General features: G+C 41.3%; 1 protein-coding gene across 1 annotated transcript in view; it reads left to right on the plus strand.

The window, feature by feature from the left end:
- Positions 1–328: 328 nt before the first annotated feature.
- Positions 329–25,169, plus strand: part of LOC6545838 (glypican-6) — a 38,813-nt gene continuing 13,972 nt past the window's right edge. Inside the window, exon 1 of the mRNA XM_001972703.3 lies at positions 329–1,176. Coding sequence (XP_001972739.1) covers positions 861–1,176 — 316 coding nt within the window. The 5' untranslated portion in view covers positions 329–860. The remainder of the gene's footprint in view (positions 1,177–25,169) is intronic.

The following is a 25,169-nucleotide window of genomic DNA, read 5'->3' on the forward strand; positions in this document are numbered from 1 at the left end:
TGCATTATATCATAATATAAAGAATACAAATTTATATTTATTTATATATGTATATTTATATATATGTATTTATGTATATGTTGGCAGTCAAAAATAACAAAAGTTTTTTTTTTAGGTCGATGGTGTAGGTTATATTTTTTTAAAGGAACCCCCATTTCTCACCACATTTTATTTTTTATTTTATATTATTTATAACATTTTTTACATAGTGAGAAGAACGTATTCTGGAATGCAGTTAACATAATTAGAGACACTGTTAATACCTTAAAAGTCTCTAATGCGATAGATATCGATAACCGCGGCCCGCAATCGTTATCGATTCAGCCTACGCTGAAATGTCATCGCCAGCAAGCAGTCGAATTTCAGAGAGACTCGTCAGTCAAAATTGTACAGCCGACTCGCGAGCACGCGCTGTGCTGCTTCTTCCTGCGTTTCGCGCTTTGCTTTCAATTCGCCTTTCGTCGTCGCGAGTGCGTGTGTGTTGGTGCGAGTGCGTCTATGTGCAGTGCGTGTGCCGCTATTTGTTAATTGTTAATAATCCCGATTTAATAACACCCGACGGCCATGTTGCACTTCAATTGCTTCTGAACGCAAAATGCACACTGACAAACGCAAACGACAAAAATAAGTGTTTCAATAATAATAATGCCGGCAAACAAAACGGAGTATTAGTGTGCGTGTTTCAGTGTGGGTGTCTGCGTTTGCCAAAAATATTTACCGCAAGAAAAACAAACACAATCACAGCGAATCGAATAGAATCCCAATCGAAGTTAAACGACAACAAACGCCGGTGAAGTTAGCCCTGCCTCTCGCTGTCTCTTTCCCCCAAAATAAAGAGAGTTATTGAACGAGTTATCAAAATGCTACACCAGCAGCAACAACAACAACAACATATGCATTGCAGACGAAAAGCAACAGCAACAACAACTGCCCGCCTTGTGATATTCAGCAGTCCTCTTCTACTACTACTACTGCTCACCACCCACTTTCCGCCCGCCGCTCAAGCGGACAATGGACCCGCCCCCCAACTGGCCGCCCTTGCCGCCCCCAATCCAGCGGGGGGCGTGGCAGGGTCCTCGATCATCGATCAATTCAGCCCGAACTGCAGTGCTGTGACACACATTTTCCAAGCGAGAGGAATCGATGCCATCGAAATTCCCCAGAAGCCCAGCAACGGTAAGTCCGCTATTATTATTATATATTAAATAAAATATAGTAAATAAAAATCGCGCGAGAAATGGAAAACCCTATTTATCGTTATTGCAAAAATTAAAATTTTATTTATACTTACAATTACATCTTTTGTCTGAAATGTTCAGATCATTAAAGTACAATTAATTAATGTAAAATACATTTTAAAGATAATTTCATTATGTAATAACCCACACATCCCTCCTCTGTTATAAAATACATATATTATCTTGAAGAGCTGTAGTATTTTTGTAGGCTAATTATCTCTTATTGCCTTCCCATATGGTTGTCAATAAAACAGTACAAATTTTAATTTGCAGTGATAAATAACGCGGTCTGTTCACTGCTCAAAGTGCTAAATATTTATTGCAAGAACAGATAACGAAATTCAGATCGAGGTAAAACTGATTTTCAAATTTAAACAAATCATAAGTTTTGCAAGTATAATTATGTACATTAATTAGGGATATTAATTGAACTATAATTAATTTAAGAAAAAATTAATGTTCACCTCTGCAATGTAGTAAAGAACTCAAAGCTTGAAACTAATGTAAATCATTGTGCCAAAATATTGGTGTTGGCCGAAAAAAAACCGTATATTTCATAACAATGGTAAATTGCCGGAGATAAGAAACAAGTTTGATTCGCAAGGGAACAAAGAGAACTCGCGTTCAAATTGGGCGAATCCGTGATTCATTCTGCTCCTTCAGCGCGTCTGCAGAACTCCTCACCCTCCGCCCCCTCCTCCCACCGAAGGAAATAAAATTCCAGGCAAATCAACTCGAAATGCGAATAAGCAGCAGCACAAGACAGGCTCCAAATAAGAGAGAGTCCGTCGCGGAGAGCGTGTCCATTCCTGAGATCTTGGCGCATGCGTCGCCTGCTCATCGCAGCCCCCATTCCTTCCCCCGCCCCACGCCCCCATTAATACCCTGTGGGGGCAAAGGGTTCCAGTTTCCAAGACCAGTCCAAAAGGCAGAAGCAGCCGCAACGAAAAATCTCAAGAAATTCCTTTTCGATGAACAAAAAAGGGAAATAAAACGGGAAGAGCGCAGGCATACAGTAGAGCATCGTTGGCGTGAACTGAACTCAAGAATTTCTGACACTACACTGCATTTTGTTATTCCCCGTGCAGATTTCTATAAAAATATTTAAGTGGGCTTAATAAATTAATGTTTTCAAATATTTCAAAATATTACTGAAATTCCTTATGCAGCATTTTTCCCCTTTAAAGATCTTCGACTGTGGAGCCCATTTACAGGCTGTTTGCCTAGTGCAAGAGCAAAAATGTTGTCACACCGCTTTTACACATCGTTCGACGGCGTAGAAGGGGAGGGGGAGGGGGGAGGACCTAGACTCGGCCTCGATCGCCTGTGGGTTTTAGTTAATTTGTATAAATCCTGAATTAATCACGCTTAATTGCAGTAAGTTGCGCAGCCCTCTCTTCGTCGCTGCCAGTCGCTCTCCCTATCTCTTTGTCTCTCTTTGTTTGATTTGTTGCCAGGTAAACTGTTGCAGCCTCTGCCCTTTTGCCCCTCCCCCCTGCTCCTGCGTATACCCCTGCCCCTCCTTTGGCCCTTTACCTGCGCCCTGCCTTTGTTTATTTTTGGTTTTCAACGTTGCCTGATTGGTTTTTTCCCTCCCGATATGTTTTCCTTATTCTTTATCTTTTGGTCAAATGCATTGCGCGTTGCCTTGCGTTGCGTTTCGTTCATAATTTCATGGAAATGCCTGTGGGGGAGGGGGGCCGATGAGGGGGCGGGGTGGCCAACAGGTAGAGTGGTCAGTTCTCGAGTTCCCTTTTGTGTTGTCTTTGATATTAATCAAGGTGTCATTGAAATCGTTTAAATTATGCAGTTCAGGATTTTTATTCTCTGTCGGCATTTTTATGTGAACCTTTTACTTTCCGATCAACTCGATCCCCCTCCTCTTGGGCCACAAAAAAAAAAACGAATGCACTCAAATTATTAATGTTAAGCTCTAAATAGCATTGTGATTAGTTTTTCAAGTTCCTTTAAAGAGCAACGATGAATAATAAAATGTAAATAGACACTTGAATACATGCTTGTGACTCAGTGGTTCAACTAATAATAGGAAATAAAAATGTTATAAAAGATTACTTATGTATATATATGTGCTAAGCAAAAATTCCGTAATTCTATACATCGCTTTTTTTTTCGGTGCACAGCCTCTCTTTCCATCTTTCATCGTGTGAGTCATAAATTCTTGTTTTGCGTCCTCTCCTCTCGTTCACTTCTCTCCATTGCCCTTCCATTCACCTGACCCCCACCCCCCGCACCTTGTCCGCCTGATAAGCGCCAGCATTTAGATAAAATTTCCGACCTGTTCTTTTCCCATGCCTTCTCAAATTGCTTAACTGGGAACTACTTTTGCGATAGCTGTTTATAGGGCCTCTGGTTGGAGTGTCGTGGTTTTGTAGGCCAGCTAACTGCTGAGGCTGTGGCTCTGATAAAGCCAAACTTCCATTGGCGATGATAAGTGATTCCAACAAAAGTTGACGTAAGAAGAGAGAGGGAACTAGTTTACGAAGCGTAGACTTTTTGGGGCCATCATATTGTCGTAGGGAAGTTCTGAAAATTGGTTAAGGTTGAACTTTTATTGAATATAGGATTAGAGTATGAGTATATTAGGATTAGAAAGTTAGATTTGATTACATAATTATGTAATTTAAATGCAAGAAAATGTTTTGAAACAACTAAATATGTTAAAACCTAAAACCCAAAACCCATTAACATATTACCCAAGCGGAAATTTTATACATAAGTAAAACTTCGGTTAGTCACGTTTAAGTGTTTTTGGCCAATTTCCCAGCGCTCTCATCTTCACACTTCGGGCGCATTCCTTTCATTGAACCATGAAGAGCAACAAACATTCGGCAACAACAACTGCATGACACCTTCCGTGCTGCACAAACAACAACCACGGCAAACAACAACTACAGCTGCCACTTAAACGCTTCATTAAAGATGCACTTCCTGTACCACATCAAAAAGCTGTGCGAACCCACTTTAACCCTAACCCCCTGACCAACGTCCTCGGCTCGCCATCATCATCGTTGGTAGGCAGGCACTTAGCTGAAATTGTTTGCACAATTTAAACAGTTCGCAAAACATTAAATCGTTAAAAATAATACCAGGGGAGCGGGCAAGAGAGACTCAATGCAAATGGAATATCGTAGATCGCAGCTTAAAATACCCTTTAACTGTGATTTCAATAAAAGAAAATATTGTTTAAATAGCATTTTCTTAGTTTCGTTAAATATAATTATCTTCTTATTTGCTAATAAGCAAGTTATGTTGGTAATAGAAAATAAATAAAAATGGTATTTTAAGTCTTATCGAAACTACTTCTTTGGTATAACCCTTAGATAAGGTATTGAATACTCTTTCGAGCCAACCAACGAAATTCCCACACAGAAATGATCACCTTGCTTCCTCTTGTGCTGCATCTCTTTCGCATAGATTACCCATCTTTGTCTGAATTTTGCCAAAAGAAATTTGCAACAGAGCTGATTTTAGTTTACTGCACTGCTGTGGATGGTGCTTTCCCGCACTGAGAAAAAATCATTGGACATTTGCTTTACGAAATTTAAAAATTTTGTTACCTCTTCATATGAGTTTAGTCGTATTCAGAAATAAATTTGACTTATTCTAACATCACTGTAATGTGCCCAATATACGAATCACCGAATCTTCATTAATTTTATTTCCGTGCACGGTTGCTCCACTTCGATGGCGTCTCCACTGGCTGCACTGCATCCGCCGACTGCCCCGACCGCCCCTCAACCCGCCCGCTTCAAGGCAACCGCCGCATGACTATTAATCATTTTCCAGCAACCAAAACTGAATGGCCCCATCTCGCTCTCTCCGTTTCTCTCTTTCTCCCTCTCTGGGCCCTTTTCTTTAATTTTTTTTGCACTGTCGCATTCCTTGGCCGTGTAAAAGGAAGAAACGAAGCGAGCGGTTTATATGGCACTAAATCATCATCATCTTCATCGGCGTCGTCGGCGTGTGATCATGTGATATATACTTCTGCAATTGTTGACCATTGTATGGCGGAGAATTGGGTTTGGGTTTGGGTTTGGGATTCGGCTTGGGTTTCGATTGGAATGCAGATTAGATAGGGCGGGGATATAAACGAGTAGGAGTTGCTGTCTGGTGTTTGTTTATGGGGTCATTGAGGGAATAAATGGTGCGTTTATCACATATTGGAATCCGCATGTTGGAATTTGTCTTTGGTAATATGAAAACTAAAACTTATGAAGTTATTAATGAACTTATTAGGTTTAATGACACCAAACTTCTTCAAAAGCGATAATTGTCGAATATGATTAGCAAACAAGCATTAACGAGCGATCCAAAAGCTTGAGCACCCCAGATAACCCACTAAACTAGATCACCTAACACCTGGTAAACCAAATGCTTGCCATGGGGTCCCACTTATAAAAGGCGATCATGATCGATAGCAAACTCTTTCACGCGATCTCGCCCCATAATATGCCATAACAATTACTCAGCTCCTAGGGGCTGCGCTTAACCATCGAGAGATCAGCGCTTGGCGATCTCAAAATCCAGCTGGTGGTATCTGATCCATTGATCGGTGCTGGCATTCCAGACATTTCGCCTACAAAGTCAACACTTGCTGAGATTTCTCGCACTAAAGATCTCGGAGATCTGGGCAATTTCGCGTAATTAGCTGACGATGCTGACAGAAATGGGATCTCCCATGCGGCAGCCAGCCGCTGCTGTGACTGTGACAACAAAAGCCAAAAGAATCGTCAGCAAATTTTCTAAGAATGAATCCTGTGGATCGCGGATGATTCAAGTTGGATTCGAGTAAGGGATAAAATGAAAACGAAACCGGGGCAGAGTGAACGATCGTGGCTGAGCCAACGACTTAATTGCCGGCAAGTGTCGGTGGAGGATACCAAAAATAGGTAGAGAAGAGAATCCCAGACTCTCGGCCAGACTTCCAACATTCCCAGTCATCTCGAGCAGGTCAAACGTGGCCACTTTATGGAGCGAGATAACATTTTGCCTGTGTGGTCTCACCTTAGTTGCTGTCTCTTTCCTTACTCATCTGGCTGTCTCTTTCGCGGTCTCAACTCCTTAAACACGTTCTCGTTGCATTCCGAGTCCATTTCGTGCCTTCATTCCATCGGAACAGTTGAAGCAATGACTTTCATATATGGCCATCGTTGAAATGCCTTTTTCGGGAGTGCAGCCAAAGAAAGAAGGAGATGCATTAACAGGGCTAAAAAGAGATAGATGGCGGTGGCATTTTGTTGTTAATTTATTTTTGTGGTTTCGCTGGACCAAGTTTACCCCAACACCTCTGCGTAAAGACCAAGAGAATGCCTTTCAAGGATATTCCCTATGCCAAAGATATTCCAAAAATGTGGTTACCCATTCTCACGGTTTGATTTTCATTTTTGGTGCTAAGAAGACGTTGTAATACCGTATTGCAGAAGCTATTTCAGTTTTGAAAATTAACATGACATACAATATTTTAATATGGGCAAAGAATGGGTAACATATTTGGTGATAGTTATTTTAAAAATCTTGTTACCTTTTCTCACGGTCCGATTTTCATTTCTGTACCAAAGATTACGCAGTAGATGGTTGGGTAATTACATAACTTAAAGCCCAGCAATTAGCCACGCCTCTAAAATGGTAGCGCCGCATAACAATTACATTTAACATGTTTATTAATAAGCCAGAGGATGGGTAGTCGGGGGCACAGGGGTCTCAGCCATTTGGCGGCTCCATTTGACCAAAAAGATAATTAAGCAGTTAGCCAGCTAAGAGCCGAGTATGAAGCTGTGGCCGAGACTCCACTACCTTGTTTGGTACTTCACTGGGAAACTCTTTGCCCCCCCAAAGACCCTCCCGCAAATCTCAAACCTTTTTAGCTTCACCCACTTTTGAGTCTCGAGCAAATGAAGCATTAAATCGTGCAAACAAACAAGCGAAACAAACTCACAACTACAACAAAGTTATAAATGCCGACTCTAGATAATAATAGTAGGCAAAGTGCAGGAGAAGAAACGGCAGAAAAGGGGGAGTGGCAGCTGGGAGGAGGCAGCCAGCATTTACATAATGAGCATGTTGTGGGTTAAGACTCTTCTCTGCCGGCTCTCCAGTCTAGGAATGCCAAGAAAGCGAAGTTTGCAAAAGATTTAAGTAGAGTACGGAGCCGAGGGAAAAGTAGAGTGGGCGGTTCTTGAAAACTTTGTTAAGATATCTTAACTAAGAATAAGTAGAAAATAAGGGCAGACGGTAATTAAATGCGTGGAAACACTTTTCTTGGGAAAACTTTTAAAAATAATAACATCTTGGGAAAAGCAATCTAGATATACCAAGCTGCAAAAGTGGTTCATTTTGAAACAGTTAAAATGTTTCAAGGTCCAGGGAGAATGGTATGATAGTTTTACTTTCATAAAACAGTGTGAACCATAACTAAATACAAGTCCCTCTGAATTATTTTTGCGTTACACTAAACTCTATTTTTCCCGTTGTTGGTCCTTAAAAACCTTGAATAATCGGCATTGAATCCGATCCGCCTGCAAATGATCCAGAAAAGTAAACCTTGAATTAGTTCTCTGTGGCAAATCAGTGGCCTCTTCTTTAGAGATCCTCATTACCCATTTTGATGCACCGACTCCCTCATCAACCACCAGTTGGTCACAGACGATCCTTGGTTTCCCCTCAGAACAGATTTCAATCTTCCCATGGCACATAACACTGAAAAAAACTGCAGTGCCCGAAAGCATATAAACTGGAAGTTTATTTGCCTTTTATTATGTCTTCCTAGTCCCAACATGATATGATATTTGTATGTGTATCCAGAATCCAGGCACCGGCGAGTGCCTTCGGTTATTTTCATTGCCTGGCGAGCATGACGAATGCCAAATTGCCGGGGCCAACAGCTCAGGAGAACCTGAAGCCGCCGGTCGCTGGGTTCGAGTTGATTTAATTGGGTCACATGAAAGATTTGTTAATTTGCGCCACCTACTTTGATGGCCCGTTTGCAGATAACACGGCCCGGCGAATGGAGGCTACGCCGGAGAATGTCTGGCCGGCTGGCCCCTCGGAAAATCAAGATGCGAACCCAAACTCCAACTCTCCGACTCTCCGACTCGCAGTGAGTCTGTAATTAATGCCGGTCGTCTACGTGCGTGCCTAAAAGTTCATTAAAGAGCCGGGACCGAGGTCCGAGTTCCGATGAGAGGGCTCTTATCCGCAGGCCCAGACTGGGACTTCATCGTCAAAGGTCGTTTTCCAGCAGCGCTGATCTCCTTTTAGTGTTCGGCTATTACAATAAAATGCAATTGCCTGGCCAACAGGCCTGGCTTCCATTTCGTACAGTTCGTTAAGGGTTCGCCATGCAAATCTCCGCCTAACCTTGCCCATTTGTTATGCGTTGTCCTAATCTGGCAAATAATGGTATTCAATTAGTTTTGGTCCAGTTTCTGTTTATACGTCTTGAGCTCAAGTGCACAGATGAATTTGCTTTGTGTATGGAGGGCAGATTACCCTGGATCAACTCAAGGAGATGGCCTTTGTGCAGAGTAAGAATGCAGACTGTGTAATCTGCCCCCTTCTCACCCTGCGTCATGCCATTAAATTTGTTGACAATTTCATTATGCCTCAGACCTCCAGGCATAAAACACATTAAACGGCCGTAAAAAAATACCCACAAAAAATTCGAAAATTAATTTTGTATATAAAATATTTTACCACGACGGCGGGGAGCGTTGTTCAGAGGTCATAAATTTGTGGGTTTTATTGACCAAAAGCTACCGGAAACCCGTCAGCGCCTCCTCTATCTCCTCCTATAAGGTGCTGATAATAAAATGGAAACTAATTTTGACAAAGGCCAGGTAATATTATAAAAAAGCAAAACCCCAAATAAAAATCAAAACACAAATGCGTAGAAGTCGAAAACGATGAGCGATAAATTTCAGAGACAACAACCCACATGAAGATGAGCCCGCTGAATAGGAAGACTTCAACTCAAATCTGGCGCTTGGCATTATAGTTTGGATATGAGTTAAACGGGTTTTTGGACCCTACCCACGCATCTCCAAATGAATGTGGAGATGGGTTTGCTCCTCTCTTTGCGGAGGAGTTTTTGCATGAGGAAGCTGTCAAATAATAATCAAGTTATAAAAGCTTATATTTTAAATGGTTATGAGATAGTTGCTACTAAGTGAAACTTGTCTTGGGCTAAGTTATGGTATAATGAGAGAATTTCAGCTGGCAAAAATTGTCGATAGTAAACCACTTAATTTGTGGGACGTGGGAAAATCTCGGGCGTTTTAAAAAGTAGACACAAACTCGAAAATAACTATTGCTACTTAAGAGTATTACTCATATTAAATTAACAAATTGCGAAGTAAACGGTATCTGTGCGTCTGAGCTCAACTGAGTATTTGGTTAACTGAAAAAGTATGGAAGCAGAAACTAAATCCCATAAGCAGAATGACACATAAAGTACACAAACGACTACAGGCTCGTACTATTGAATTCAAAGGCAAATAAAGACATTTCCGGCATCTTTTGGGAGAAAGGAAATGGAAAACTTAAGGGAAAAGGAGAGAATGAGCGAGAGAGGGAAAATTAACTATATAGAAAAGTTGCTGACAAATGGTTTACAATTACAACGCAAACAACGAAATCCCCACAAGAGGAAAATGTCCTTTTTTGTGTGCTATTGATTTTGGCATTAGGCAAACTAAAGTATCAGTTGTCCTATAACCAGCTCCGTTCCGTACTTGCATCTGTCTCCCATAGATACAAATTGCATTTTTTATCAGCTATTTGTTTTGGCTGTTCTCGGTCCGCACTTGCAACATTCTGCGTCCAAGGAAAGACAGTTCATTGAAATCAAATGAAAGACCAGAAACGGAATCAGAAAAAAGTCGGCTGGAATGGGGAAAATCTCTTCTTTCACCTCAAAGCAAACTGAACGCGACTCGACTCGATTCTTTTTTGTAGTTTTACCGACGTCTGCTCGTGTGTCCGTATCCTGTCCGCTGTCCGTCTGTCCGCCAGTCCGCTTGTCCGTCCGTTCGCCCTCCTTCGGGTTACCTGTTTCACAGTTGAGTGGCCTTCCATAGTGTTGGATTCTTTATGGCCAGGGCGCAGAGATTCAGTCAGAGAGGCATATCTTTTGTCGGCATCATCCATCGTTGTAACTCATTTCCATTCATTTTTGCCTCGTAAATTGCGCAAAAAGGATAGCCACTTACAAAAGGATATGGTTTGGAGCATAGTGCTTTAAACTACTCTTGGTAGATATATTTTAAAGTGTTTTAGTCTTTTTGTGAGGAATGCAATTATATGTGTTTATTTTAATTGTTTCATTTACAATTTTATTACGTATTCAGATATAGCTTAACATTGCTTAAACACATACCTTTTTCGCCCACAAATTCCATATCCCGTTTTGATTTACTGCAGCCCAAAAATGTTCTTAAATCTCTTCCATTTTGGCTTTGATTATTTGGTAATTCAGGCAGCAAAATTGCAGTTAATAAGTGAGATGGAGAAAAGCGTTGTTGAACGCAACAAAAATAAATGCAAACCATTGGAAAGATATTTTTAAGTAAACTGCTCACGCTCACGAGTCAATCGAGTAGAAAAAGGGGATCCGAGAAGAGAGGTCTTCAGATCGCCTGAATTGCAGTGTGGGGCTCACCCAAGTCGACTGATTTTTCTGAGGCGTTCGAAAGGAACTCAACCTGAATTTATGTGTTTCATTAAAACCGTTATAAGACGCGTGTTTTGCAGCCATTAAGGATCGACGAGCGAGGAGGCGAAATTGTCGAATTGGGGGCCTCACGGGGGTAGAGACATTACAATGTAATGATGTGGCTCCTCTTGTCGGTATTTCTCAGATTTCTTTTGAGCTCTGGACATTGCTTAAATGCTGGCGATTGGCCCAGTTTCACTTGGGGGTTTCAATTATCTGGGATTGTTTTTAAGTTGAGAAAGATGATATTAACAACATATCTCTTGATGAAAGTTGAGTTTTTGTGCTGAAGGGATAACATGTTATTAAAAGTACTTTCAGAGATATAACGGAGCCAACTTTTATATATTTGATATCCGCATCAAAAACCAAGGGATTTTATTTTTCTAATTGGAACTTAATCCTTACAGATTGCCAGCACCAACTGTTGTATTTATAATTTCTTAATATACCCCGTTTAAAGTTTATTAATTCATTCTGACCACTTTCGATTCCCAAACAATTTGTTATTCGATTTGTGACCATCCTGACTTCCTCCACTGCCAGTTCCTCTTGCCCTTTGCCCATTCCCCTGGGTTTGTCGGCTTCTACAGAGGCGAAAAAGGAGTAGTTTTCCCTTTATTTTTTTGGGGTAAACATTCATGTTAATTTCACAGGGGCCAGAAACCGTGGAACCCCGATAGCAGGAGCAGTATTGAGAGTCAGACGGCAGCAGTCAATTGACGCTTTGTTTTATAACTTCCAAGACGTAAGACAATAAACAACGAGTCTTTCGCTTGCCGCAGCCACTCCCCCACCTGTAGGCCGCCCCCTTACCCTGCCCCTGCCCCAGCCCCGGAAAAGGGTTCTCTATAGATCTCTTTTTCCATCTCCGTCTACGGCACATCACTACATGTATCTCGGTTATTTTCGGGCTGCTTAGGTAGTTTTCTGCCGAGCTGAGACTTTCAGCAGGTTCACAGGGCGCCGACGACGACGACGACTGGAAACCACCAAAGGTGATGACTGCTGTAATTGTTGTTGCTGTTGTTTCTTGGTAAAAGGTGTTGTGCACACACACGCACACACACGACTGCATTATGGCCACATGGTGGCACTTACATGAGATTGCTGTAAAACGCAACTCTCTGTGGGACTCGTCTGTGCATATTTCTTTTCCTCTGAACTTGGGTTTTTGACTCTTGATGTCGAAGCCCTTCTTGGGCGCAAAGATAGAAAGAATAAAAAACCATAACTAGGAGACGCCGCCCCAGACCCGGCTAGACTTTTGAAGTTTCTTAAGGGGTTTTCGCCCAAAGATTGGTTGCCGAGCGACTTGAAGAGGAACAGTCAATTGTCTGGTTTCAGCGAAGAAATAAGTCTTTGAACTGTGGCAAACTCTGGCGATTTCAGCAAAGCAAAGCATAAATCCTTAGAGAATTGCAGGCAAAAACACAACGTTTAATTATCTTACGCTGCAAGCTTATAATTTCAAATTATACAATTATTTATTGTATTAGAAACTATTAGAAATCATTAAAATAAATTACCAACCAAAGAAAGCTTATTTTTTTAATTTTAACCATTTTCCAAAGCACCATTATGGTTTCTGTATGGAGCCATTGCATGATCTTCCGCACTTAAAATTGATCTCGTACAATTTCAACATCTAATCTAAAATAATTTTCTTTTGCTCTCATTACAGGTAAGTTCCCAGCGATCCGCATAGCTTTTCTCTTCGATGTCGAAACAGTTTAAGTAAGTCTACCATTTCCTGTGATCTATCAGCTTAAAACCCCTCCGGTCCGTTCATTAGCAAATCAAATAAAAATTCTTTTTTGGCCTGCGGTCGAGAGACCTTCTCATCAAACTGAGGCCTTCCCCGATTTCCCTCTTCATCAGCTTCGGTTTTAAAACCTCAACGCTGGCGGCGTCTGCAAATTAATAATAATCAAGCCCAAATTACACAATGACACGCACTTGATGATGTCTCATCTTGTCTTTTTCACTCGCTCGCCGCTTTTTTAAAGGAGCCTCGTGCTCGACTATCAATTAGGCACATCTTTCAATCAACGGCGAGACACTCGACACTTGAAAACAAGGGGATGAGATTTTTTCATATACAAAGAATTAGCGCTAATAATTAGAAGACGGCTCGGAAATATTTTCATCGCCACCAATTACCACACGCCAACGCTTACCCTCGCTATATCCCTACTTGTATTGTGTGATGTCAAGTACATAATAATCATAATTTGTATTTTTATCTTCACTTGACAGGTGCGCGGGTTGCGCACTTTTTCGGCCTTTTCTCCTTTTAGCTCTACACTCCTCTACTTTGTTGCGGTCCATAAAATTTTCGAGTTCCCTCTTCGGGTATCTGGAAATTTATGTTAATCTCGAGCTTGTTGCACGTCATGCCGGCAAATGTCGCTTAATTATGAGGATCGCCCGGTCTTCGAACTTCATCCCTCTCGGTCCCACTCCAATCATAATCAGTTTTTCAGTTTTTCAGTTGTTCTTCTTGCCCCCTTTTGTTTTTATTATTTATGTGTTCCTCGGCATTGCCAAGGTGGGGCATTCCACCTGGCAAATGTTAATGAAATTGTAATTTATGAAGGTCTATACCTGTGGCTAGCTTAGATCTACAAAAAAGAAGTAATAACGAACGGGCAAATTTGTTGGGACAGGTTGAAAATTGGGCATGAATATTGCTAAAATATGTCGTGACCTTTTTCCAACTTGTAGTTTCCTTCCGTTGCTCTTGATTTATTTGTTGTGGAACTGAACTACAATTTTATTTATTCCCAAAACTTGAATATAGTTCACCAATTTATTATGATTAGATGAATCAGGGGATATTCGTGTTATACTCGCTCTATAAATCATCTGATACTGGGTTACCAACCAGCAAACAAGAGCGATAAGATAAGTTCAAGTAGAGTGCATCATCCTTGCTTACATACATACATATATGTCTGGTTATTTCCCATCCCAACCACATTCCATTCTCACGCGCTCGATTTTCGACCAATTCCAATGCTAATTTGTCATTTGCCACGAAGCGTGTCTGCGAACTCTCTGCGCCCCACCACTCCCTGCTCATTAACAAATTATGCAATAAATGCAGGATCCCCAAGCTAACGATGTGCCAATAAAACTCGTTCTGCCCATTCTGGGGACCCTTTCCCTTTTCCCTTTTCGTTTTTCTCGCTGCCACTCGCACTTAATTAAGAACTTCATTTAGCACCTTTGCCTGCAAGAGGGAGTTGGGAAGCAGCAGGAGCAGGAGCTGGTGAGCCGGTTTTTCGGGCCGCGGCTAAGGAATTTAATCGCGCTTTGCATATCGCCGGATGAGGAACCCGCAGCTCCTTGCTGCTGCCTCCTTGGTTCCTGAATCCCTGAATCCCTGAATCAATATTTTGCTTTCTCACGCTATTTTCGGACACACACCCATACAGCGTTGGCAGAAGAAGTCGAGCAGGCTCTCTGGAATGCGGAGCACAGTTGGCAACAATTTTGCCTGATTGCATTCGGACTTGGTCCGCCACATGGTCATGTTGCCATGGAGGACCACGTTCCCGGCCAGTCGAGAAGTCGGAGTCAAGGTACCAGTACCATTGCCATTCCCATTCCCATTCCCCAGGTTTAAATGGTATCACATGTCGACGTCGTTGGTTTTTCTACTCAAGTGCATTTGCATGGCAGCTATGCCATTGATACTCTGCCTTTTAGGGCCGGGGTACTGCCACTTTTTCTACTGCTTTCACCATAAAAGCCCAGTGATCATCCATCGTGAGATCAAGTTCTTACTCTACTGATTTTACAATATGGAAATGGAAACCCATTTATGAAAGACATAACTTTCCGCTCTGCAATAATAATGCAATATTTGCAATTTAAAAAATCAGAAAAGCCCATAAAACACTCGCGTAAAAATAACAGGAATACACAGGAGTAAAGGGTATCCCATGTCCGTATATTCCTCGATATTCTTTTCCCCTTAAGCAGCTGGCCTCATCCTGCTCTCCGCCGCTTCCTTCCTCCTCTTGGCAACCCATGTGCTCCATCTTTCGTTTCTGCATTTGATGATAAATAGGCGCAAAGGTAAAAAGCCAAAACGTGAATGCGAATTTCGTAAGTCTCGACTCATGTTCAAGAGGTAAATAGAAGGAAGCCAGCTGAGCCGAGGTGAGGATATCGGGCAGGTGAGGCATGCGGCAGTCGCTTTTTTCAAGTGCAACCCGGAGACCAAAAGCAGGCGAGAAAGGCAGTCGAGGAGGCGGCGATTCAAGTGCTTCTCTTCCTGACTTTGACTCCTTTTGCCGCTGCTGCTGCCGCTGCTCTTCAATCACTGTAAAAAAAGAAAAACAAAAGATTGTGATTGGGTAAAAACATACAAATCTAAGAGTACCTTGCTGTCTTGAAAGAGAAAATAATTTAATTCAGTACTTGACCTTAAAGTTAAACCTATATAGTTAAGATCATTATAATATTGAAAGTAATTCATAAATCAGATAAAATTTTAATTCATTTTAGAAGTAACCTTATTTTTCTCAGTGCCCCTTGGTTCCTTCTGCATGATGTTTTTGTTTTATGCGCTGGCATGTTTGTTTGTCAACCTACACCAACAACATATCCCCGCCAGCAGCAAAATCAGCAGAAGCGGCAGAAACAGCAGCTGTTGCCGGCAAACATTTGCAATTCAAAGGGGGCGGCGTGCAGAATGGGGCTGCATTGGTAGTCAGTCAGGAGGCGCAGGCGCTGGCACACGGCAATATTTCATTACCCACGGGCAACTTCTGAGCCCAAAGTAAAACGCCTAGGTTCGAGGGGAGCCAAATGTCGCTGTCGTCGTAGCTGCCTCCGCTTTTTATTCGCATTGTGCCGGCATTTGAGGCATTTCCCCTCCACATCCTAAGCCATCCTGTCCTATCCCCCATGAATGTCTCTGTTATCTGCAACTTGGCTATGGAGATACAACGCTTACGCACATGTGAGCAGACTGGCAAAAAAAAGCAGGGGTTTCCTCCTTTGTTGCAGTGGGAAGTTGCAATTGGGGATTGTCAATGTCGCAGGGCTCACGACTCGTTTGTGGGGCTTAGGAATGTGGGGAATAGATGGGATATTTATGGTTTGTTTGGCGGAATAAGCATGAACAGATAATGTTCAAAGTAAACTGAATCTACCCTGAGTGATCGGAAATTTCAATGCATTTACATTGTGTTAGCAAATTGTTATCGGGTGTTGGAACTCTTCAGGTACACCTAAACATTCCTTTGAATTCCTTTGAAAATATTATGGCTTTGACAACATTCTATTCAATAAAAAATGGTGTTTGTCCTCAAATACTTTAACTTATGTATGTTCCTACTTACAGTATGCTATTTTTTAATTCGAAAATTAGCTTCTCTCTTCTATAAGCTTCAAAATGGACTGTCTTTTAATGGAATATTATACTGAATTCCTTGAAATTCCTTCTTTAAATGTTCCTCATTCTTTAGACCTATTGATATCCGTAAATTGCTGCCGCTCTCGGCACTTCTCATCCATTCGACTTGGTTCATCCAAACTTTGCACCTGTCGCAGAGACAGGTGGTTGTTGCAGCTCTTCTTGGGGCTTCATCTCCATCACTATGCCACATTTTGCCACGCCCCGTCTGCTGGCCTGACGGCTGGCATAACTTTTGCCACTTGCGAATAATTTCCATACCATCCATAAGGCGGCGACAATAAAAACCAAAACCGAGACGCAGCGAACAGATGCAAACTTTTTCTTTACTCTAACCACCCAGTCTGCACTTCGTTTTTACGCGCATCTGCAAATTAAAAACGCATTTTATTTTATGTGTGGCAACAGCAGCAGTAACATGAAAAAACAGGGGACCAGGGCATTTGACAATAAGCTAGGTAGACAGCACTGTAAAACAATGCTGGGGATTAAAGCTGAGATTATAAGTTAAAACCAACTGAATAAAAACCATTTACAGAAATAATAACTAGATTTCGGAGTGTAATCAAGTGTAATTCGGAATGTAATCAGTGATATCACGAATCACGGTGTACGGCAGTTCACGTAGGGATTGTAAAGGAACATTTAAAAGTGTTTTTCTTTGAGAGTTTACTGTCGCTTGCTCGTGTTCTATAGAAGTTAGTTTTAGACTAAACAACTTCTAGAGCATGACTTCTAATTTGGTGCCACCTTTAAACACTTGGATTCCGTGGTGTTGCAACTTTTATTTTACATGCACTTTTTGTGCGACCGCGAGTGTACGAGAGGAGAGGCTTAATTGTTAGGTTGTGTGTAGGATACACGACACAACAACACTCGACAACAATGAGGATGGGACTGAAGGGTACTGAGGGCTGCGAGGGGCGGGGACAGGGTAAGCCCGGTTGAAATCAAAGCTTTGTGATGCCGACACGATGTGTGGATGATGATGACAGGTAGCCGAGTGTTTAATTTATGTCTTTTTAAGCACTTTACTCGCTCGCCTCGGAGACAGATACTCGGATACCTCAGACCAACAGAATTCATAAGTTTTTTTTTGCCTCTGCAGCTTGAAGTTGCATCCATCTGGGTGGGTTGATGATAAAAAGCAGCAGAAACTTTGGCTGCGAGTGGGTATTTTTCTATTAATCAAAGATTCTGTATGCCCACACTCGCCGAGATACATTTGTATCTTTTGGCAGCCGAATGATTGACGCTTTTAGATACAGATTATTGGTGATTAGTTTGGGTGTTGAGTCGCACAAATGCAGCGCTGATGGCTAAAATGTGATATATGATGGAATAAAAATTATTTAAGGTCCCCAACTCGGGGACTAAAAAATGATTAGCAAAATGAATCTTGTACACAAAACTTGGAAATGTCTGGTTATTAGTTCAAACGAAATAATTTGTTTTCTTGAAACCAAACTTTTTATACTTGTTCTCCTTTTTTTTGGTGAGCAAACATAAATCCTCAGACAATCTTAGACCCATTAATAACATGTTATCCTGAATGCATATAGAACTACTAAAAGCATTCCTGAAATGGGGAAAATAAATTTCTGCCTTCATTTCCGGTGAATAAAACGTTAGTATGCTCTTGCCAGAACCCCCGCCGAATATTTGAGATATCCTGGGTCCATTAATAGGCGCGCACCTAATGTTCAAATCGGGATTATTAGAGCTAATCATGCAATGTTCTTGCCGCCAGGTGAAGGGAGGTTCAGAGGGTCCCGAGGTGTATGAGCGGTACGAATCTGTAACAAAAAGCAGGAGTTTGGTTACCAGGAAGAGGCGTTACTGAAACCATAACAATGGAACTCAAAGGGATAATGCGTTACGCAGCCTAGAACAAAGTGAAGGGGAACTGAGCGTTTAATGCGCTCATTATGGCAATCATCAGTGGCAGCAGCCCCCGCACACATTTCGTCAGGAAAAACGGAGAAAATGTGGCTGAATGCAGCGCAACGAATCCGCTCGAGTGACAGTTTTCCAACTTTTTTGTACCCAACTTTTCTAACTGCCAGAAAAATGTGTCAATTTGCAGTAATCTAATCTGGGTGTGCGGTCCTCTCCCTCCCTTTTCTCTCAATGGGCACAAAAAAAAAAAAATGAAATTCCATTGAATTACGAGTGGTTTTCTTTCTATACGATAATGTGGCGTTTCAATTTTAATCAATTATTATATATTATATTGTTATCTTCTGGCATTTTGTTTGTACAAATCGATCACTGTGTGGGGGAACAGTACAGTACGTAGAAATGAAAGTGGCACACACCCAACGATGTAAAACGGGAACGGGTTGGGCTTACTTTGAAAATCCTCAATTAGTTGTACACATTAATCACCGAAGTTTCCAACAAGCTCTGTCTTTTTCTTTAAATTTGATTTGGGTTAAAGATTTCCTGTCAGTGATACGAGTTATGGAAAATGGGGTAGGGGCATATCGGTTTACTTATACATCCGTAGCAAAAGTCACAGAAAAACCTATCATGGGAGTAATAAGTTTTAAAACACATATGTGGGCTACAAATATTTTCGTGCTTAATCTAGCTCATTCCCAGATTTATGTTCATAGCAATTTCCTATTCACACCCCATGTATGATTTATAATATACACGTATATATGCCTAGATACATTTGTAAATATCGCATCTAAGTGCCAAAAAGCAAGTCCGCGATGACAGCAAAATATTTTCTATAAACGCTAACGCAAATGATGAAATTGGCGGTAGAGAGCGAAGATTACTTGTTGATTCCAGTTTTTTTTGTATTAGCTTAGATCAGCACAATCACTATTAGATACAAACAGGTGCAACCAAACGAAGCCCAATAACTGAATCCCTCGTTTGTTTAGTTTATCGCATCGATTTCCAGAGACTGAAACTACCGATGATATATATAAAATGTGCTAATGGATTAATTACCTGTCCGCAGGAAATGTATTTCTTACCCCAAATGCTTGTTTCACTCGATTTAAGCTGAGAGCAAAACATTCGAAATCTGTTTACATTTGAAAAGATCTCCGATTTCTGCGGATCATCTCTGGGACAGGGCCACAAATATTATTTGATTTTTTAATTGTCGACATAAAACCGTCTGAGCGAGGCAACAAAATGTGTTAATGGCTATAATCGGATCCGAAAGATCTCAACGAGAGAGAGAACTCGTCTCGACTCGGTCCCCGAGTCTTAATAATGCGCACAATTTGCCAAGTCATATCCTAAAGCGTCGGCGAGCCATCATTGCCTGTTATTAGTTGGCAAGGCGATGATCTTATCATTCCTCCAGACTCTGGTCTGCTTTTCAGATCGCGTTCAACTACAACTCAATTTCTGTATGGTCTGGTGGAGCATCTTTCCTGAATAGCTTCATTGATTGTGATTGCTGAGCGACCGAACGATCGAAATAGTTGTATATCATCCAATCACGTCCGGTGTTTCTTACCAGTTTTTCATTGTTGAACTTCATTTCCCCTGTTTGGGCAGCTCTTTTTGGGTAAATCAGACCTGCTCCTAATGGCTTTTCGATTGAGGCACAAAATTATTATAATTGCTTTTCATTTATTAGCTGGATTTTGGATATTTGACATCTTTATAGCGTGAGAAAGCTGGCCGCATGAGCTGGTATGTTTCAGTGAGTGAAGTTACAGATTTATTCAAATTATCAAATTTTATAAAAAATATGAAACCACCTCCTTAGATCATTTGCTCATTAGATCATTTTTTATGGGCTACCATATAAGGGTCGTTTCACTCAATCATGTCTAGAGTTATTTTCATAACTTCCTCCCGACTGAGATCCCTACCCACTTTTACTTCAGAAATCCCCAAGAGTCCGTTCCACGAGCAATTCCTGTTTGCCTGGCATATTTCAGGCCATTAAAATCCCACTTTAGTCTTAATAAACTAACACCCAGACAGATCAAAAGGCAGATGGTTCTGTGGGGAGTTGGCTAATTATCCTGCCAGCACGTAGGGCAATCCAAACACACACACACAGAGCCTGCAACAAAGTGCAGAAACTGCAAGGCGACGGCGATCTATTGCCCCCACATGCATGTCCAGCAACGCCCCAAATGCTGTCATAATTGCCCCCAGAGAGGCCACTGGACCTGGACCTGTGGGCCTAGAACCTCCAAAGAGCGACCCAGCCGCCGAGCTCGCCTCCTGATCATTTTATAATACCAACACGTACAAACGTCAATTAAATAAATACAAGATACCAAAAGCGTTGTAAACGCCCCGAAACGCCGACCAATATCGTGGGCCATGGCCCAGACACCCAAGAAAAAGCGATTCATTCTCAAACCGACTGACGATTCATAAACTTATACACCGAGAGAAAAAAGAGGTGCAGATTTAGTGCTTTAAACTGGTTATATGTACTGGTTAAATATTTGTAAATATTGTATATTTCCCATAAATAATGCACTTATTTATTTAATCTATAAGATTAATCTTGTTGTTATGCAGTATTATATTAAACACCATTTATGTTTTAAAGCTATCCTTAAATCAAACGAAGTAAAGAAAGGTTCCTCTGGCTTAACGTTTTATAAGTGGACTACTTAATTTTTGAAAAATTTTCGTGTTACCTTAATTTGTTAAGTGCAGTTTTCCCGGTTCTGTGGTATTGACTGTGGAATGTGCTCTGGCTGGAGTTTGGCTCCGTTCCCCTTCCCCCGGTTATTTTTGGTCTAGAACAAGTTTTCGAATGAATGCGGCTCCCCGTGGCGACTGTTGCATCTTGTACCAGTACTCGTAGTCGTATCGGGCAGTGGCAACTTCCTGTGGACAAGTTCTGGATAAGTGAAGAGCTAAAATCCGCAATGGGAGGAATTGTCAATCGGGCAAATTTAATCAAAGTGCTTGGGGTCAGGAGGAGTGGTGGTCACTCGAAGCTGAGGCTTTTCATCATTTATTTGCCCACTCAATTAGTTGAGGGGCCTCTTGGGTAGATGATCGTCCAGTTTGCTTTGTTCTCGGCCAGTGTTTATTTGGTTTATCTCTCAACCGAGTGGATGGGAGGAAGAATCATCTTGGAGGGCCTTCTGTTTTAGATCCACAACAAAAACACGGCTTTTCGCATTCCTTCGATTTCCGTCCGAAATGATAAATGGTGGCCAAGTCTCGCATGCAGAACGCCCCATTGATTATTCGATTCGAATCGATTTGATTATTCGATCTTCGATGTCTCTTAATTGTCTTGATTCGCTTCCTAATGAATTTTTAATAATTTTTCATCGCCGCCCTCCCGCAATCCTCCACTTATGCAAATTAATTTGACACAATTCATATATTATCTCTGTGGTCTGGATGGGTTATATTGCTCAGATTTGTTCCGCTTGCGTCATGCGAAATCGATATCGGTATATATATTTTTCACAAACAACAAATTGACGTATCGAACTTACCGAACTTTGTTCTGCGTATTATAAAATATCAAAAAATTAGGGTAATTTTCAAGAAATTAAACAAACGTTTCGAATTCTTACAGGAAGTACAATCGAAACACGATTTTTCCATTTCAATGCTCCCCATGTTTTTGAGAACTTTTCTGAGTTGCAGTCTCCCCGCAGTGCATCAACCTCGAATCTCTCCGCTCCACTCGCTGTAATGGAGTGCAACACCATTTAATTTCGATCAATTGCCAATGATTGATATCAACAGCACAAATTAGATGTTGCAGCTGCTGCCCCATAGAAAGATTCGACTCCGCTGCTGGCTGCTAATTAAACAGCTGCATTTCGCACCCGAACAACACTGGGCATTTCACAATATTAATCGCCCCCCAAGGAGGATTGTTCGCCCTCATCCCCCGCCTGTGGCAACTGCTAAATGCTACTAAATAAGCCCACAATTTATCAGCAATAAATTTGCATTCATACACACACCCAGGGACTCCTATGCCTTTGAGTATAAAGGAAACTCCAAGTAGAGGCAAATTCAACTAACTCGTGCAGCACACAATGATCTAGTTACTCCAGTATCTCTTTCTTTTGTGGCATTTCAATTTAAATAAATGTCTTTGGTCTGCATTCAAGTGCAAGCTTTATGAAGAGGCGTCCCAACAACGGGAACCACAATGCCAAGGCGGATAAATGCCATTTTTCTTCATTTGCGTATTGTCAGCAGCAGTTTTTGTTCACATTTGAGGTGGAGGAGGATAATAGGGGATGCTTTAGTGAGCTAAAGGAGCTTAGCGCACAAGAAAGCGGATTAAATTGCAAGAAAAAGTATTTAGGAATTATTTAAATAAGATTTCAAGAGGCTGGAGTGTGCAAGCATCTAGAAAAGTACACTACTTTTTAAAAGCTTTTCAACGCTTTTGATATGAAACGACATTGATAGTTTCAGAGTAGTGCGATCCTTTTCTGTCTTAGCAATAAATCCACACGTACAAGTATAATTATAATGTAATTTAGTTGGTAACTAAATATCACCCACAAAGAAGTAAATCTGTCAGAAATTTGCCTGCCTGTCGCCAAGTGTCGCGATCCATCACTTGTAATCCCAAATCCCCCTGTAAATTTTCCCCACATGTGATCTCCGCCTGCCAGATCCATAAATCGTTTAGACTATTTTCTCGAGAATTTACCGAGTAGCGAATCGAAAAAGAGCGGGGAAGTCAGGCAACGCCCACTTGTGGGCCAAAGGAGAATTACGTTATTAAGTCGGCAACAATATATTTAGTTTAGTGCACTTGTCATTAAAGATAATTTATAAGTGGTGGCGAAGTGGCGAGCTGGCGAACAGGCGAAGCAGCAGTGTCTATATAATCATATTTCAGCCCGGGATCAGATGAGGGTGCTCCAAAAGAAGCGTGGGCGTTGCAACAACCCAAAGCGTTGTCTAAATATAATTGGGGTTTTGGTTGGGGAACCAAAAACGGAACGAGGGAGCGTCGTGTTTGTGGGTCTGTTGCAACTCCCAACGATCATCAAGTGATATCTTTATTTGATGGGCTTTTAAGTGCTATAAAAACTGCTCGTCTCGGCGACATTTGACTTTTGTCTGGCGAAGAAGAAGTTCTCCAATTTGCTTATGTAAATTTATATACCCCTGCCACAAAACCAAAGGCCAAAATATAACCCGAATTTCTCCTCAACATTAAATGGCCATAAACTGTCAAATAAAGCCCAGTTATTAGTTGTTCGAAGCTCATTAAGTATGCCGGCCAAAAGACAAACAGAAATGTGTGTGATTAATAATCATCAGCGGGCTCATCAGCAGCGGACCTTAAGACAAAGTAGGGCCGAACCCACAAATTATGTTGTCACATGCAAACGCAAAGGCAAACAGGAGAGGAGTCCAAGTTTTTGGCAGTTCCATTCACGCGTCTCTAACAGGATTATGTGGCATGCAACATTAGCATTTTCTGGGTGTCGTCCATCCTGTACAGTATATATTTTCGTACCAACCCATCCTTTACTGCCCTTTCGTCTACCTGCCCAAACATTGCCCAATTTGTTGTCGTCTACAACCGATATTATTATTAATTTTTTTTTTGACCTTTTCTCCGCTTTGTTGCCACTCACAGCTTGACTTTTTGGGATGGTTTTCTCATTTTCCCTCTTTGTTTTGGGGAATTTATGCTCGATTATGTCCACATGGATTTTGTAGAATTTATTTCTGGACTCTAACCTCTCCCTATTTCAGTCGCTGAATTGCTCTTCTCCGTGGAACTGCCATCGATTATTGATTTAATTAATTATGAACGCTCTGTGTGTGTCGCTCGCAGTTGTTGTTGCTCTAATAAATATTAATAAATTCCATTTAAGATTTCTTTTATTGAAAATGGCTTTATATAGTATGGGAACCCCTCCAAGGCCGGCGCAAATGGATTTTCAAGAGCAAGTCAATTGTGTCGGGAAGTTGCACAACTCACCTGCCTGGGGGCTCCATAATAATATTATATGAGTAGAAGTTTCTTGTTCTAGCAGTAGCATATGAATGACTCATTTGTAATATCAGTTTCCAGCAAAGTGGGTTGATCTCTAAAATATATATCTCATTCCCAACCACAAGACTATTGTCCCTTGTCATTAATTAATCTTTGCCAGATTAATTACCAAAGATTGAGGTTGGCGTCAGAAAAAAGAGATCGAAGCTGGCTTGAAAATGCCACAAAATTAAATCATTTATGAGCTTTAAAATTTAGCCAATTTATTTCGCTTCCCCCTGTCGAACCCTAAATTGTTTTGTGGTGAACAGCAATTTTGACCAGGCTGGATTTTGTTATTATTTTTCCCTTCATTTTTTTAGTTTATTGCCTGCTTGTAGTTATAGAAGAAATCTCCGTTTTTATGGCTTTTGCGGTTAAGCGCTTGCGGTTTTGCGAAAGGTTTGCGAAAACGGTGAGAGCCCGGGCTTAAATGATCTTTTATGGCTTAAGCGCAGTCTGCCAATTGATTCGGTGACTCGTCATTGCTAACGTTTTTAATTGGCCCACAAAATATGCTGCTCGTGTGTTGGCTGGCCGGCGAGCTGAGAAAAGGAAAAAATCACTCACAGTTTGACAGCAACACGTAGTCAATGTCTTCGACATTGCAAAAGTAAAATAAAACCAAGACGATGCCGAACCGCATGAACGTGCTTTGAATAAACACACAAAGTGGACTGGACGCTGCCTGCATTCGCTAAATCTGAGTTTCTTCCCTCGATTCTCCGCATTTTCCCTATCGCTTACTTTTTATCTTGTGTCCAAAATCGAATTTAAATCCAGTCA

The sequence above is a fragment of the Drosophila erecta genome, unplaced genomic scaffold (genome assembly GCF_003286155.1).
Source record: "Drosophila erecta strain 14021-0224.00,06,07 unplaced genomic scaffold, DereRS2 tig00000021-arrow-pilon, whole genome shotgun sequence".
NCBI lineage: Eukaryota > Metazoa > Arthropoda > Insecta > Diptera > Drosophilidae > Drosophila > Drosophila erecta.